Raw genomic sequence first — 15,567 nt, forward strand, 5'->3', positions numbered from 1 at the left:
AGTTATAGCAACTAATGTTCATTTCGGTGAGTGCCATGATATTGCTGTATTTCCATAAGTGAAAACATATCCAGTTTATGAGTGGGCTTTATGTGGATCGGAGAGAAAACTAGCATCTGCATATCAAATGAGATTCTGGTCATTGTGGGCTTCTTTGAGTAGAGGAGGTCCATGTCCATTGCCCTACAAAAATTTCGTAAAACATCTCTAGCTCCATTTGAATGTCGACTTGTTGGGGCAAAGCTATATCTTGCTAACAAGTTGACTAAAAAAGCTATATCTAGTATAATACATTGTACTAAATATAACAAAGCATCAATTGCACTCAAATATGGTACATCTGGACCAAGGACTTTTCATCATCTTCATTTTGGATCTTTCTTAATCTTAAGAGATCAAGCAACTATTAGCGTGTTGAGTGGATAAACTTTTCTTCAGTGTTCATCAATTAGGCTAACGATGTTTGTTATTTTGCAGGTGTGATTTCCTCAATCTAGCCTTGTTTGAAATTTGCACCCACAATGTCCATATCGTGCGTTGCCAACTCAGGTGCAAGTTCAATCATTTTACAGTGGTTATACAAGCAATACTATAATTGATGCTACAGATGAAGGAGCTTGGATGGGAAAAACAGAAGTTGAGGCTTACAATTTGCTGGAAGAGATGGTTTCTAATAGCTAGCAACGACCCATTGAGAGATCAATGCCAAAGAAAGCTGGAATTCATGAGATTGATGCCATTTACGTAGTGACTGAGCAAATTTTACGGAGTTTGGTATTTATAGAGAGAGGCCGTTTTGTTATGTTGGGCTCCGTAAATTGGACTTGTTCGTGAATAGCCCAAGAAAACAGCTCCTCTTCAAGCGGGCCCACAGTAAAAATTAGCTTTTCAATGATGTGTGCTGTGCATAGACAGAGTAAAAATCTGTCATTCTCTCCGGTCCCCTTTCCTCTTCAGTCTTCCCTCCTCCCTCTTCCCTCCTATCGAACCCTAGGGTTTCTCTCTAATTTCTGTAAGTGCCTCTCTTTACTCTTCAATTCCTTATTTAGGGTTTCCTAATTATTTATTTTTTAATATTTTCTTCTCTATTTCTGTATGTTTTTTTATTTCAATTCAGTGAATAGGGTTTATGGTTACATGTATTTTTGAGTTCTTTGCGTTTGTTTTTTTAATTGTATGAGTGCAAATCTTACTGGTTTTTTGTGGGCAATTGAGAATTTGAGGTGGGTTTTGTTCTATCGTAGAAAGATTTGAGCTTTATGCCCCAGAATAATTCTACTGCTTTAACTTTGTGAGTGTGATTTGAAGTTCTTGTGGTTGCTTAACTATGTGTTTCTTGGTAATTAGTATGGCTCAACTGGTGTCCGGACTTCGAACTAGTTAATTCGAGTCAGTTTTTATTTTCATTTACTTTTCGTTTCAATTTTATTGAGAAGTAGATTGGCCTGACAATAAGTTACTTTTAACTAGTTTGAATGTATATGCTTCTAGTCGAATATTATTGTTTCTAAAATAAAGCTTGTAGAGGTGGTGATCATTGTATGCCCTTTACGTTACAAATTTATGTTGGGTCAAACTGTCAAATGATATATGGATAGGTAGAGATGTGATATGCCAAGGAAATTATGTCTTGGTAAATGTGAAGTAGAGAAGTTGAGGTCTTTTGAGCCGTAGCAGATACGAATGTAGGGAGGCTTATTGTTCTTTGGCACCTTTCTATTATCTGGCTATCACCTTCTTAAGAATGATTTGCTTTCATTCTGATTTTTCTTGTTTGTTTCCTTGCTCTTTCATTTTTTTGTACTTTCGTTCTGTTATTCTAGTAGCATAGGCACCTTGATAGATGGATCTAGCATAAACTTTAGATCTATGTTACTCAAATAGAGTACATTTACCTGGGTGCTAATATCTAGTATAATTTTCTGCAGTAATTTCATGAGGGTCACTGCATGGAGGGATTACCAATTTCGTTGAAAAGTAACTGATTGCAATAGCATCCTTACGAAAGAGCTACATTGGGATATAGTTCATATTATTCGATAAGTTCTTAGACTGGAGGTTGCTCTGAAAGGGTTTGGGAATAAAAAAATAGAATTACTTCATAGTCCAACCAGTTAGAAGAGTACTCATCAACCTTCAACTTTGATGCTCCTGATGCTAAATGTTGACCGGGGTTATGATGAAGTGAGAGAGGAGCTTGTTAGCATAATTATTGAAAGATTACAGCCTTCAAAAGTTGAATAGGAATAATTGTTGATTGAGGAAGATTCTGCATATTTGGTTTAATCAAAATGTCACGAGTGCAGAGAGATATGATGCCTTCATGTTACCTTTCAAAAGCTATGCAACGGTGATTGTTTACGTGCTTGAAGTTGGGCGTGTGTTAGTTGGTGAAATTGATTGACTTGTTTGGAGACAGACGTGAGCGTATCTTCATTCCCTTGTGGTTGCCATCAATTTGGCTCAGGGCTTAGGAAATTGCTGATTGTTCTTCCCGGTTTTAAGGCTAGGTGTTTTTCGTATCTTGATATTACAACATGGTAACTGGAGTCAGATGAGAAGTATTCACATTGTTTGAAATTTGGGGTGTTTTTATTTGAAGTCTCAAACATATCAAGGTCAATGTCATGGCTGATAATATCATTCAGTAACCACGAATATTCCTATTTCATACATGAGCTTATGTGTCCACATGAGCCTCTTGCAAATGTAAAGATTAACATATTCTTGATAGTAGCCTATATTTGACCCATTGGTCACTAGTATAATACTGCAATTTGAATCGATTGGATCTTTTCTCAGATCCATGCGAGTAATTCCTTTCAGTTGAGCTATTTCCTTTGTCTTTATTTGAAAGATACAGGAGAAAGAATAGATGCACCAGAAGGATCTTTAAATAAAGTCTCACTCCTGATTTTCTGTATGGTTGTCATGGTTGTAAAGGGATTTGAAAATTGTATTGTTCCAAAAATTTATGTTACCCCAAACATTGAATGGTTTTGCCTTAGTGTCTCTCTGACTTCTCTGTTGGAAGTTACTCCATGCAATTCGTGTTATATCTAAGACACAGGACAAAGCCTTACTTCATTAAAACAAAACTCTAGGCTGTTTTATTTTCCCGTTGACAATTTCATTCAGCCTATAACTTCAGCTGACGGTAGCCATCACTCATGTATGCCATGCCAATAATATGATGTGGGATTTTAATGTTTATGAAACTACGAAATCATCTTTGAGAAGGAGGATTGATATACACACAAGAAACCAGGAAAAAATTCTCTCCAATCCCCTATTTTGAAATTCACTGTCTGGTAAACCGTTTTTGAAGCTTGCTTTGGGGTAAAGTGTGAAATCTCCTTCCCCCTATCTTGAAATTCATTGTCTGGAAAACCGTTTTTGAAGCTTGCTTTGGGGTGAGGTGTGAAATCACCTTAGGCTTATGGTCGTTTAGTAGAGTGCGTGGCCCGTGCATGTGTCCGGTGTGAGGTTAAGCTCTGTAACCGAATGCAGCATTTCTTTTAAAATATTCAGCCACCATTGGTGCTAAATGACCATAGTGTTGCTTTGATTTTTATTTATACCTAATTGAATAGTTCATATGCCCACAAGGCTTTAGGCTTAACCTTGTGGGGACAAAAAGCTTTTGAAAACATTGGTGGAATAATTAACTTTGGGTTATTTGGATTCTCAGCTCCCTTAGAAAGTTTAAAATGAATATATCTCTAAAAGCAAATAAGTTTCGGAAAATAACTCTACATTAACAATTACTTGTCTTTGACCTAACTAAGAGACAAAAGTACATGTGGTCCTCTTCTGCTAACTACGTTGTTTAGTAACTGGAATCATCTTCATATCTATTCTTCACCATAGGCCTGTACGAAGAATTGCCTCTCCCTTGGAGTCTACCTCAACACCTCTTTTGTTGGAAGTTTGTTGATCAAGTCCACCAGATTGTAGTTTACTTCATCTTCAATTCTAAACACAAGACGCAAAATGATAAGCAGGAACTAGACACAAGGCATTCTGTTTGTGTAAAAAATTGTCTTCTATGTATGCCTTTCCTCGCATCTGTTAACAATGTGAATCACACCAAATGCATAGCAGTATTGAATGGTGATTGTAAATCGAATTCCCACAAAGTGTTTGATGCTTCAACATTTGACAATAAACTTCTTATCATCTTGCTTGTTTCTTGGATGGTAGGACACACCAATTTAAGTATAGAAACAAAACAGATAACTGTTAACAAAAACATAGGGTTATGGCATATGATATGCCAGTTCTAAAAAGATGAATGCTTGTGTGTGTGTGTGTGTGTGTGTGTGTGTAAAATGTACACATGGCTTTTGTTTTATGGGACTAACTATACAAGGCTTTTCACCAGCGACACAAATGTCCAACTTTTCCCATGGGATAAGTAGATCAATATATGTATATCATCATTACCTTACCTGTCACGTTCTTGTTCTTAAGAACCGGACACATTTATTCGAAAGAACTTCTATCTTGAGTATGGTCCCTCTCCGCTCCAAACATAATATTGTGTTTTACAATTAAAGGGTGTATAACTGTATAGTAGAAAACTTATTACACATGTCATGCTTTATCTGGACAGTCTCCATGTATTCTTACATTTCACTTTTTTCTACTATATGCATGTCACCTTTAAAAAAGTACACTTTTGTATATTTTTGATATATGCTCTATGACAAATTGTATTTGTCTTCTGCATCCATATTCTGTTTGGTCAATCGAATTGAAGTATGATTTTAATCCATTTTAGCTGTAATTAGTATCCAAAATTATCAACTTGCATTCCTTTTTGCAAAAAAGTCGAGGGAGGAGTGCAATGACTATTTTTTTAGTGCTAACAGAAATGCCCTCAATTTTTGACAAAAAAAAAATTGTTATTAAACTTAGCTTAGATTGATAATATATTCTTAGTTCTGGTCATAGTTAATGGTATAAAATTTTTGTTTTCATTGATTCAGTTTTATTGTTTCACATGTATATTTTGTCTTGTTGGTAACATCAATATTTTATACACTCTAGTAGACTTAAATTGATACTAAGAAAGTGTGAAGAAGCAAAAGAACGATCAGGAAATGTAATAAGATTGATTGGTTTTTTCTATGCCTCCAGATTGTTCTGAATAAGAATACGTAAAGGGTGTTGATTTAAGACTGAGAGAAATGAATAGAACCAGCCGAAAGCGGTCTTCTAAATGGGATTTGGTGGAAGAGCCTCAGTTTGAAGATGTAAATATGCAGGACAACAGTTGGATGGGAAAGGCAGGCAGGCCATTTCGTCCTAAGGAATCTGGACGTGACTGGCCTTCTCCAGAGACAAATGATCTGCAGAGACCTAAGCATGATTTGAATTTGCCTTCCAGGGAACCTTTGCCCGGAAGCAGAGGTTCACATAAGCATGAGAGTACGAATAAGAGATGCAATAGATACATGGATGACTCTATGGTGTGGGATGGAGATGAAAATTGCAGCACAAGGATGTCTCCTGGTTTTGATGACTGGAGAGAACATCGTAGTCAGTCCCCAAAAAGTGGTTGGAAAAGGTCACTGAGGTTAGCCTTTTTTTTTACTCATTGTCAGTTTCTGACTCTCTTTTTCTTTTTCTTATGTTAATATATAATCGAGATAGCATTTTTTGACGCATATAACAGTAGAAGCTGTCGGTGGATGTTATGTGCAGAGGTAGGAGTAGAAGTAGAAGCAGGAGCAGGAGTAAGAGCCAGAGCTGGAGCAGGAGCCCTGATCGTGGCTATAGGCGGGAATCACTTTTCCTCGACAGAAATAGAGGCAGGCCAGGAATTTCAGCTCAATTGTGCAAAGATTATATGACTGGGAGATGCAGGAGAGCTAGTGATTGCCAATTTCTCCATGAGGGTAATTCCAAGTATGACGATAGCTGGGAAACTCGACACAGGAAACGTGGTGCTTTGAGATATGCTAGTCCTCCTGAAACAACCGAGTACTACCCATTAAAAAGTGAAAGATATTCTGTGTATTGTAGTGATTTTGTAAAAGGGAAGTGCCGCAAGGGTGCCTCTTGCAAGTTCGATCACCATCGTCCTTCTGATGGATTCAGCAAAGGTTCTACAATTGAGAATACGAGAGAAAGGGAAAATGAAAGAAGGAACAGAGATACTTCTACAGAGCGAGGTGCTGAGCGTGTACCACACAGAAGTGGCGATATTCCTTGCAAATTTTTTGCTGCGGGAAATTGTCGTAATAAAAAGTATTGTCGGTTTTCTCATCATATTCAAGCTTATGTAAGTCCTGAAAGAAAGTCAAAGGATGTCCGGTGGGGCCCGGGTCACAGTTTAAATGATGCAGGCCCAGCATGGAATGGTCCAAAATGGAGTGATACCGTGACTCTGTCAGATGCCCCAATGTTGACTGTAGATAACAGAAATATTGGTGTTCCAGAGGTACGGTCTAGTGCTTGGTCTGTGGATGATAATAGATGGGGTTGCGATCGGAACGATGAGAACAAAAATTGTGTTGACCGTAATGTTAATCATGAAGCAGCTGAAAGGAATGAGAAGGATGCAAATCTGTGGAAGGAAGATAATGTGGGTGCTTGTGTGGATCTTCCCAAATCAAGAGATACTGAAAAATGGCTTGGTGACATGTCTCCTGATTGGAATTACACGGTGCAATCCTCCAACCATGTTGGGAAACAAGAGCATGGTCGCATTACGCAAGGTTCAGAACCTTCAACTCTGGTACATGGTGCTGCTTCAATTATTGAACCAGAGATAGCTGAAAGATCTGATTTTCTGCAGAACAAGGATCTGAGGGGAGATGGAGTTATTTCCTTGCCTTATGACAATAGGAGTGCCATTGAAGAACCTTCTAGTTTTCGTAATAACCTAAGTGTTACTGCAAATATTGTGGGCTGCCAAAGTTTTGACAACAGTGGCCAGAGTTCAAGTGCTTTTCCTTTTTCAGGATTGAGCACAATTGGGCAAAGTCAAACACTAATTCCAGGCAGAGGAATTGTAAAAAGTCCGCATGATACACTGTCCCCAGAGGGTAAATCTGTGAACAAATTAGATATAGGTGATGCAAAAACTTCACTAGTTGATGGAATTCCTCAAGTTCCAAGTTTGGTCGGTGGTAAAGAACTTAAGCAACTTACCAATCTTTCAGCCTCTCTGGCTCAGTTACTTGGAAATCGGCAGCAACTTCCACAGATTTATGCTGCTTTAAATTCTCATAATGCGGTGAGTACCCCAACTCTCCTTCCCAAATCCGAAGGATCTTCTGAGCAGCTTTTGGGAGCAACTTTTCAGCCCTGATCCAGCCATGTTATCTCATAAGCCGTATGATCCTATATGTGATAGCATAGAACATAGAATTAATAACAATCAAATGTGCCTTTTGCCAAATAGTGCTGGAAACACAAGTGTTGATGGAAACGTAGAGAAATTGTCAAATGTTGTATCTCCATCGTCTTTACCTAGCGGAGCAAATACAAACAATTATCATCAGACTAATAATCCAGTACAAGAACCCACTCATAAGAATCATCAGTTAAGTCAGCTGGAGCGTGGTGCAAAACCTGAGGTTGTCAAGGGAAATGGTGAACTTGGGGCCGAGGAAATCAAGAGCGATCAGGAAGAAAATAATTCCCCAGTTAATGGTCCCATGGAGGTCACAGAAAAAGATGGTGCTGACGGGGGCAAGAAACTCAAGGAAGTGAAGGGGAGTCGTGCATTCAAATTTGCACTTGTGGAAAACGTTAAGGAGCTTTTAAAACCCTCATGGAAAGAAGGTCAAGTCAGCAAAGATGCTTACAAAACTATAGTGAAGAAGGTGGTTGATAAAGTGACCAGTACCATGCAGGGGGCTAATATTCCTCAGACCCAAGAGAAGATTGATCATTATCTATCATTTTCAAAACCAAAGCTTACTAAACTTGTACAGGTTAGTGCTGTTTAGTGTTGAATGTTGATTAATTCATTCTAGCTGCATTCTCTCGTTTGTTTAGGAATACTTGCTGGCGTATGTTTTTATTCTCAAATGGAATACAGTTTTAACGAGTGTCTTTTTCCCCTGTACTGGTTCTGGTTTTAGGTTGCTAGTCCTGTGGATGAGTCTATTGCTTTGTACTTTTTCTTTGTTCTTAATGAAAATTTGTTTTCGATTAAAAAGGAAATATTTATTATACATCTAAAATTCCCTTTTTGAACGTATTTCAGGTCATGTTTTCCTTCTATTCCTTCTCTAGGTTCTCTCCATTTACGCACCATTGTGAGTCTGTGATTTCTTATTTGTTTTTTGTTGTGTCTGTAGAAAGGTGATAATAGGAGTTTTGTATTCGTTATTTCAAAATAAGTTAGTCAAAATGTAGTCTTCAATTTGTAGTCATTTCAACATTCTTGTTTAATTAATAATATTCTTAATTTCGTATTTCATAGTATTATATATCTGTTTGTTTGTTGATTCGTATGTGAACTTTGATTTTTAACTAATTTATGTTTGTCCAACACAAAAAACAATACGAAGCCAAGAAATAGAACCTGAATAACCGGGTTCGGGACAGAGGTCAAGGCCTTTGCTTGTTAGGTTGGAAGGTGCAACGACAATAAAACACCAAGCACATTTACTTACGTTAAGATTAATTAAAAAACACAATGGATGTGACTCTTTGATGTTTTTATAAAGAAATGATATGTCACAGAATCCGTGTATAGGTAACATACAGATTTTTCTCTTGTGCCGAATGTGGATATGTAATCGATATGTTGTCGATATAATCAATGCTTTCATAGGAGAATACTAAAGCAAAACAAAAGACATCTAAACTTAACGGACAATAAATTCTAATCCTTGACCCACAAGAAAACTGATAACTCATATAAAAACCCTAAATTCCAACAATTAACTGTATATATTATACTTATTCAAAATTCAACCCATGTCTAGACGTATGAGGTCCATGCATGTTTCCATTCAAAATTCTTTCACTTAAGGCTGGAATATTAGGGGCGTGTGCAAATTGCTTCGTTCTTTTGTTTCCTGACAATGTTACATTTAGACTTTGCTATGTAGTAATGTGGCACCTCTGTATAATTGTCTGCATTTTTGTTAAATAAGGTCACATGCAGCTCCCATGACCATTTTTAAATGATATTCCTAACTCTTACCTCTCTCTTCTTCGCTTCTCCATCTCCTCTCTTTTCTGTACTCTTTTCTTTGAAAAAAGAATTTGAATGGGTGCTTGAAAATGTCAAGCTCTTTCTTCTCCATTTCTCTACTCCTCCCCCAGAGTGTCATCACTCCCTCCCTTCGAAACCCCCTGCTCTCTAACATAAGCTTGGACGCATTTGGGTATGCGGAGAAAAAGTCCAGGTTATGTCTATAGACCTACTTCATGGAAAGTTGCGTGAGGCAAATTCTCAGATTTTTACATTTTTCTTTGCCGGTGGCAATTCTGGTGGTTTTTTGTGTAATCCCCACCAAAACTTTTCTTAAGTTGAATTTGCATTGTAACTAGTTTCTATTGTGTCTGATGATATGAAATCTTACTATTTATTCATGTTAAGAAATGGTTGGTTCTGAGTTATGCCGAAGGGGTATTTTTGAAATTTAAAACTCATAAGATGAAGGCAGCAGCGTGTGACATGGAATGTAGTCGTGTTCATTTGAAGTTAATTTTTTTTCTTTTTTCCTCTAATGTCTTGCTCCAATACAGCATTGCACTCTATAATTTCTAACCCCCGGAGTTTAGTACGTGGATAGTAATTTGGAATTGATATAACTAGGCTGTTTCTTCATTTTCCACTTTGAAGCTTTGTCGTATCCTGTTTATCATCTCTTTCCTCTGTTACAAATTTCCAGTAGTTAGTGGATTCTGTGGCAATGTTTCTTACAGTATTTGTATTCACTTTTGCTGCAGGCATATGTAGAAAAAATGCACAAGGCCTAAACGAGAACGACTTGCGTTTTTTCACTTTCCTTGTGTCATACAAAACTCCGCCTAACACTCCTGGCGTGTTTATGCTCCGGCAGCCTTTGCGTATCTTAGGTTTGTTTTTCCATTTTCCTTTTTCCGGTTACGTAAGACATCATAATTTTTTTTAGCGTTCCCTTGATGTATACTATTTGGTGCAAGGATAGTGAAACTCTTGGACTAAGATGGGCGTATGAGAGATAAATTATTCTTCCTCATGTGCTTTATGTTGGTGCGTCTTTCTTTTGCATCTTGTTAAAATGGGCAATTATTATTTTTTGAGGAACATGTCGTGCGGCCTTGAGTAACTGTGCCTTTAGTTCTTTTAATTGGACATGCTTTTCTTTTGGTGTAAATGAGTAAGTAATTTAACAAGACATGGCCGAAATTTGGTTAATTGAGTCTTATGACAGCTTTGGACGTAAATTTTGCTGCAAGCTTTTCCCATAGACTTATAAGGCTCGGTTGGTATAAGGGATTATTGTAAGGAACAATCTTTTAAGTTCAATTCACATCTAATCCTTTTTCTAACCTCATCAATATGGAAAGCAATTCTCCTCTACCTTCAATAGCTCAACAGAGTTTCAGTTGGGTCTTAAGAACCTGTTTGGTATTCTTTTTGGATTTAATGTTTTTGTTTGCAAAAATGGTGAGTGTATCTAAATTATTTAGGGCCAATTACATTGCACATCCTTGAAGTTTGGGGTGATTTTGAAAATGGGATCAATTTTCTTATTGGGAACTGTTATTGACACTCCAAAAATCTTACCAAACTTTCTATATTTAAAAAGAAAAGTACACTTTGAGAAATGCACATTAAAATTTTTAAAAGGTTAATAACAGTTCCCTTGTTATTTACAATAGAAGGTATTAAATTTTTATCAATTTATGCCTTTGGTAGGATCAATTGTTTACCTTTCATTAAAGTGATGATTTGTTGAGTGTGAGATCTTTTATGGGCTAACGTATAAGTCACATTTGCACCACATTCACAAAAAAAAAAAGCCATCAATTTAATAAAAGATTAGATATTTAGAGAGTAAATTGGTACAATTTCAAAACTTCAGACTTCAAATTGCAGTGTGGGAAGATTATAATCTTGTGGCCCATTTTACTAATCACCTCAAACCTTAAAGGTGTAATGTAGATTGCTCTACTTAGGCCTTCCCCAATAGGGAGAAAAAGTGTGTGATATCAACATATTTAACTCATAAAGAAATCGCACTCTTATAGTGGACTGGAAAATTTTAGCTTGCCTTTATCAATCCAGCTTTGAACAGCATCACGGAACACGACGCAGTTGTTTGTGGTATGCTTATTCGAGTTATGGTACTTGCAATACGTTTTGCCTCTCAGCTCTTTGACCTTGGGAATGTTATGTCCTCGGCCGAAGTATGATGATCATTGCCAGCAACAACTGGTCGAAAATTGCATCGGCCTTGGTGATATCAAAAGTGTAAACTTTTGATGTTTTAATTGTCTCTTCAGAGGCCCAGTGGGTTTTGGCATCTTTGGAATTAATTTGAGCCAATGCCTTGCATATGTACAGTTTATCTATCACTATCTCGGCCGTGTCCACACTGGCGTATTGGGAATCCTCGTCTTCGGCTGATGGGTAGCTAACCATTGGATTCTTGTAAATTGTTCCCCGAGATGGGGACTTCAAGATCTTTTCCTCTCAGAGCAAATAATTATGTTGCTCGACGTGCTAGGCCAATTGATACATATCTCAGAAGTTTGCCCCCAAGAATTTCTTTTTATACTCCATATCCAAGCCGTTCAGAGCGATTCTGACGAACTCAACTTTAGGGAGAGGTACTCAGCACCAATTTCTGGCTGACCTTAACCTTGTTAAGTATTCCATTGGCGACTCGTTAGATGCTTGAGCCATCTTAGCTTGTGATGAAACTGACATTTCCATCCCCGACCGATATAATTGTTCATGGAATTTTTCGACCAGTTCCTCCCAACTTTGGATCGAATTAGGTGGGAGGTTGATGTACCACTCAAATATCGAGCCTGCCAACGAGAAGTTGAATGTCACAGTTTATGGAATTCACTATTAACATTTCTGCATTGTGCAGTGAACCGTGCTATATGTTCTAACGAGGACAAGGACGATTCTCCAGCAAGAAGGCTGAAATCTGGGATTTTAAAGCCTTTAGGATATTCAAACTTCTCTACATAAGCTGGGTATGGATGGATGAATTTCGGAAACTTCGACCCCTTTTTCAAGGCCGAATCGATCATTCTTTGGACCTCGATCACATCGAAAGAAGTTGTTTCTTCTCTCTGGTCGGATCTGTCTGATCTACTTGCTTGATCCTCCTTTTTTTTCCAAGTAGATCATTTTGAGCCAAGAAGACCTTGTCTCAGCCTGTATCGTTAATAACGGATTACTCTTAAGTGGAAGTTGTTGGGAACGATCAACGGGTCCACCTTTATAAACTTTACTAACCAATAGTTCAAGCAATTTGTTGTGTGACTCGCCATTACTGCGTATTACCTCAAGTATGCCTTTTACTTTTCGACTAAAATTCTAAGTTTACTCTTCAGTCTTCTCCGGAGAAACAATCTAGTTGGTGGATCAAAACCTTCGCCACTATCCTCATCGCAGTCCTTAATTATTCCCTCGACAAAAATTACTTTTGTCGCTTTGGTGGTGATCTCCGCATCGTGAGCCTATCCGCCGAGACTAACTTCCTTTTCTCGGTGTGTCGCACTTGTAGCTTCGGGTGTGATGGCAGCATGAGGATTATGTGCTTGTAACAGGCCATCATGATCTGAGTTTTGGACCATAGGTGGAAGGTTAGTCGCTGATTTACCCATCCCTATTTTCTTTTTTACTGACGGTGTCTCAATGGTCATGCCAAAATGTTGACCCTAAAAACTACCAAGCCTACGTGGCGCGCAGGCCGAGTAATTAATAAGCTAACTACGTCATTCAGTTGATGCAGGGCGTGCCAACTCGTCAGCCGAGCTCGGCCGAGGAGTAAAATGTGTTAATGTTGCGTTGAGCGTACTGCTAATTTCTTGTTCTTGTAACGGCGGTTGAGTAAGGAACACGTCTCTGCCTTCGGATTCTAGAGCCTGAAGACAAGGCTGCTAGTCTTGCAAAGTTCACTGATCATTGGCTCTGGGTTCAGTTACAATGGTTATATTCGTAAGAGTATAAGCACGCTGAACCGGTACCAAACTATATGGACACAAGTACTCAAAAGAGATGTATGTCTTGATGGTAAACGTGGTTCGACTGTTAGAATGCCAAACTCTAAAACTTACTTGTGAGTATCTAATCATAAAACAACTCGGCGTTCAAAGTGCCGAGCCCAGTAATTTGTGACACTTCACTTCACCGAGAAGGCTAATGAGATGACCTCTGCCAACAAGAACTCGAAGATCCTTCTTGGCTGAGACTTGGGTAGATAACCAGTCGACCTCGACATAGTGCTATTTATCTAAACTGAAAGTGCTCTGGGGTCAGTTGATTTTACGGCAACAATGTTGTTTATCCAAACTGAAGATATCACCGGTTGCCTTCACAGTGTTATTTATCCAAATTGAAGATGTGTTGGCAAAAAACGAAAATAAAAATCTCAAGGTTGTTGAGAGGTTTCGTGTAGAGCGAGAGTTTGTGTAGGGCAGTTTGTGTGTTGAATTGGAAGGGCTTTAGAATGATGCACCTCCTTCTTATTTATAGCAGCCAATCTCATCATGGCTGAACCAAAATTGCACTCGGATTAGGATTGTTTAACCTAATCTAACCAGGTCTCGGCCAATCCTACCTCCATTAGGACTTTGAACCAACCTTTTTATCCGGCCACATTCATTCTCGAATCTTATCATCCTCATTCCATTGAGACTCTTTGTTATACTAGGATTCGACTTACCCCATCAATCCGCCTCATGCTAGGACTCGGCCCAAGTGGCCTATAATAACTAGAATTCGCAATGGTTCTAGAAACATACTGCCAAGCCGAGAACAACTCCTAACTTAGCCCACACCAATATTTTGGGCCCAAATAGTTATTCAAAAATTTGGGGCTTTTCTTGGCTTTGTTAAATTAGGTTGGGGAAAAGTTAGTTTGTTTTGTTCAAGCTTGGTTTTCCACTTTGGGTGCGTCCTTTTAAATCTCGAAGAATTTCTGAGGTAAACTGAGTTCTTTTGTTAATTCTGTTTGTTTTGAGAGCTTAAAATTATTGATCAATGAAGTGCATGGTATGGAATTGTAGGGGTCTTGGGAGACCTGATTTAAGTAGTAATTTTAATTTTTTGTGTACTTTGATTAAGTTGGACCTTTTTTGCTTGTTTGAAACTAAGATGTCTATAGACAAGGTCCAAAGCAATTTCTACAGTATGCACTTTGATCAAGTTTTTTGCTGTAATCCCACTGGCAGAGCTGGTGGGGTTTGTTTGTTCTGGAACTCTTCTTCCATTAATATTACTACTTTAAGCTCTTCACCTCGTTTTATCCACTGTGTAGTTAAAGATTTACATAATGATAAGGTGTAATTCATTACCTTTGTTTATGCTTATCCTCATAAACATTTACCAGCTAATCTCTGGGATCAAATTTTAGCTCATACACCAACAAACCATCATTGGTGTTTAATTGGAGACTTCAATTGTGGACTCTACTAAAAAGCTTGGGGGGGGGGGGGGGGGGCGCTGCTCTAATACTACTACCTACATGAATAACTTCATTAATTTTCTAAATAGGGGTGACTTGATTTTCCTAACTGCCTCCTGTGTTCCTTATACTTGGACCAATGGTCATAGTGACAACACTAGAATTTATGAGAGACTTGGTTGTGCTGTTGCTAATCCTTAGTGGTTGAGGGAGTTCCATGACTTTTCTTTACATAATTTTCCTATCTTTGGATCGGATCATAATCCTATCTTACTAACTAATAATGAAAACCCTGTTAGAAAAGGCTCTTATTCCTTCAAGTTTGAAGCTATTGGTTACATCATCCTAATTTTAGGAATTTTGTCAACAGTGCTTGGACTTGTACAAATACTTCAAGGCCATAAAAAAACGTTTGTTGCTTGTGCAAAGACATTCAAGTATTTGGTAAGGAAGTGGAACAAAGAGACCTTTGGTAATGTCAAAGAATGTAAAGATAAGCTTTTACCTCTATATGTGATATTTAAAATAAAATTATAAGGGATCAAGATAATTTTATAAGTATGGATGACGAGGTTAAAATTAGAAGTGAGCTTAACAAAGTTTTACAGGAAGAGTAAATTATGTGGGCTCAAAATGCTAGGGTTAAGTGGCTTCAATTGGGAGATAAAAATACTAAATATTTTCAAACGGTGGCTTCTATCCATAGGAAAAGAAGTGAAATAAAATCTGTTAAAGATAGTAATGGTTTTTGGTGGAATTATGGGGAGGGACTAGAGCAAATTTTTGTGCAGGAATTTAAACTGCGTTTTCTTGTGATACTTCCCCTTTTCAGGAGACATTGGCTACAATGGTTGATATCATAACTCCTTGCATTGATCATACGCATAATATTCAACTACTTGAATGTATTTTAGATGAGGAAGTTTACTAAGTGGTGAATAGCATTGGTGCGTTAAAA

General features: G+C 37.9%; 1 protein-coding gene across 1 annotated transcript; it reads left to right on the forward strand.

The window, feature by feature from the left end:
- The first annotated feature begins 893 nt into the window (after positions 1-893).
- Positions 894-10,264, forward strand: LOC103945242 (zinc finger CCCH domain-containing protein 38-like). Its single transcript, XM_048581888.1, is given in 6 exon segments — positions 894-1,012; positions 1,929-2,510; positions 5,143-5,581; positions 5,710-7,315; positions 7,317-7,949; positions 9,925-10,264. Coding segments are annotated over 4 exon segments (2,658 nt in total). The 5' UTR covers positions 894-1,012; positions 1,929-2,510; positions 5,143-5,192; the 3' UTR covers positions 9,955-10,264.
- Positions 10,265-15,567: the final 5,303 nt, after the last annotated feature.

This window comes from the organism of the source record quoted next, unplaced genomic scaffold (genome assembly GCF_019419815.1).
Source record: "Pyrus x bretschneideri cultivar Hongxiangsu unplaced genomic scaffold, Pyrus_bretschneideri_v1 Contig18, whole genome shotgun sequence".
Lineage (NCBI taxonomy): Eukaryota > Viridiplantae > Streptophyta > Magnoliopsida > Rosales > Rosaceae > Pyrus > Pyrus x bretschneideri.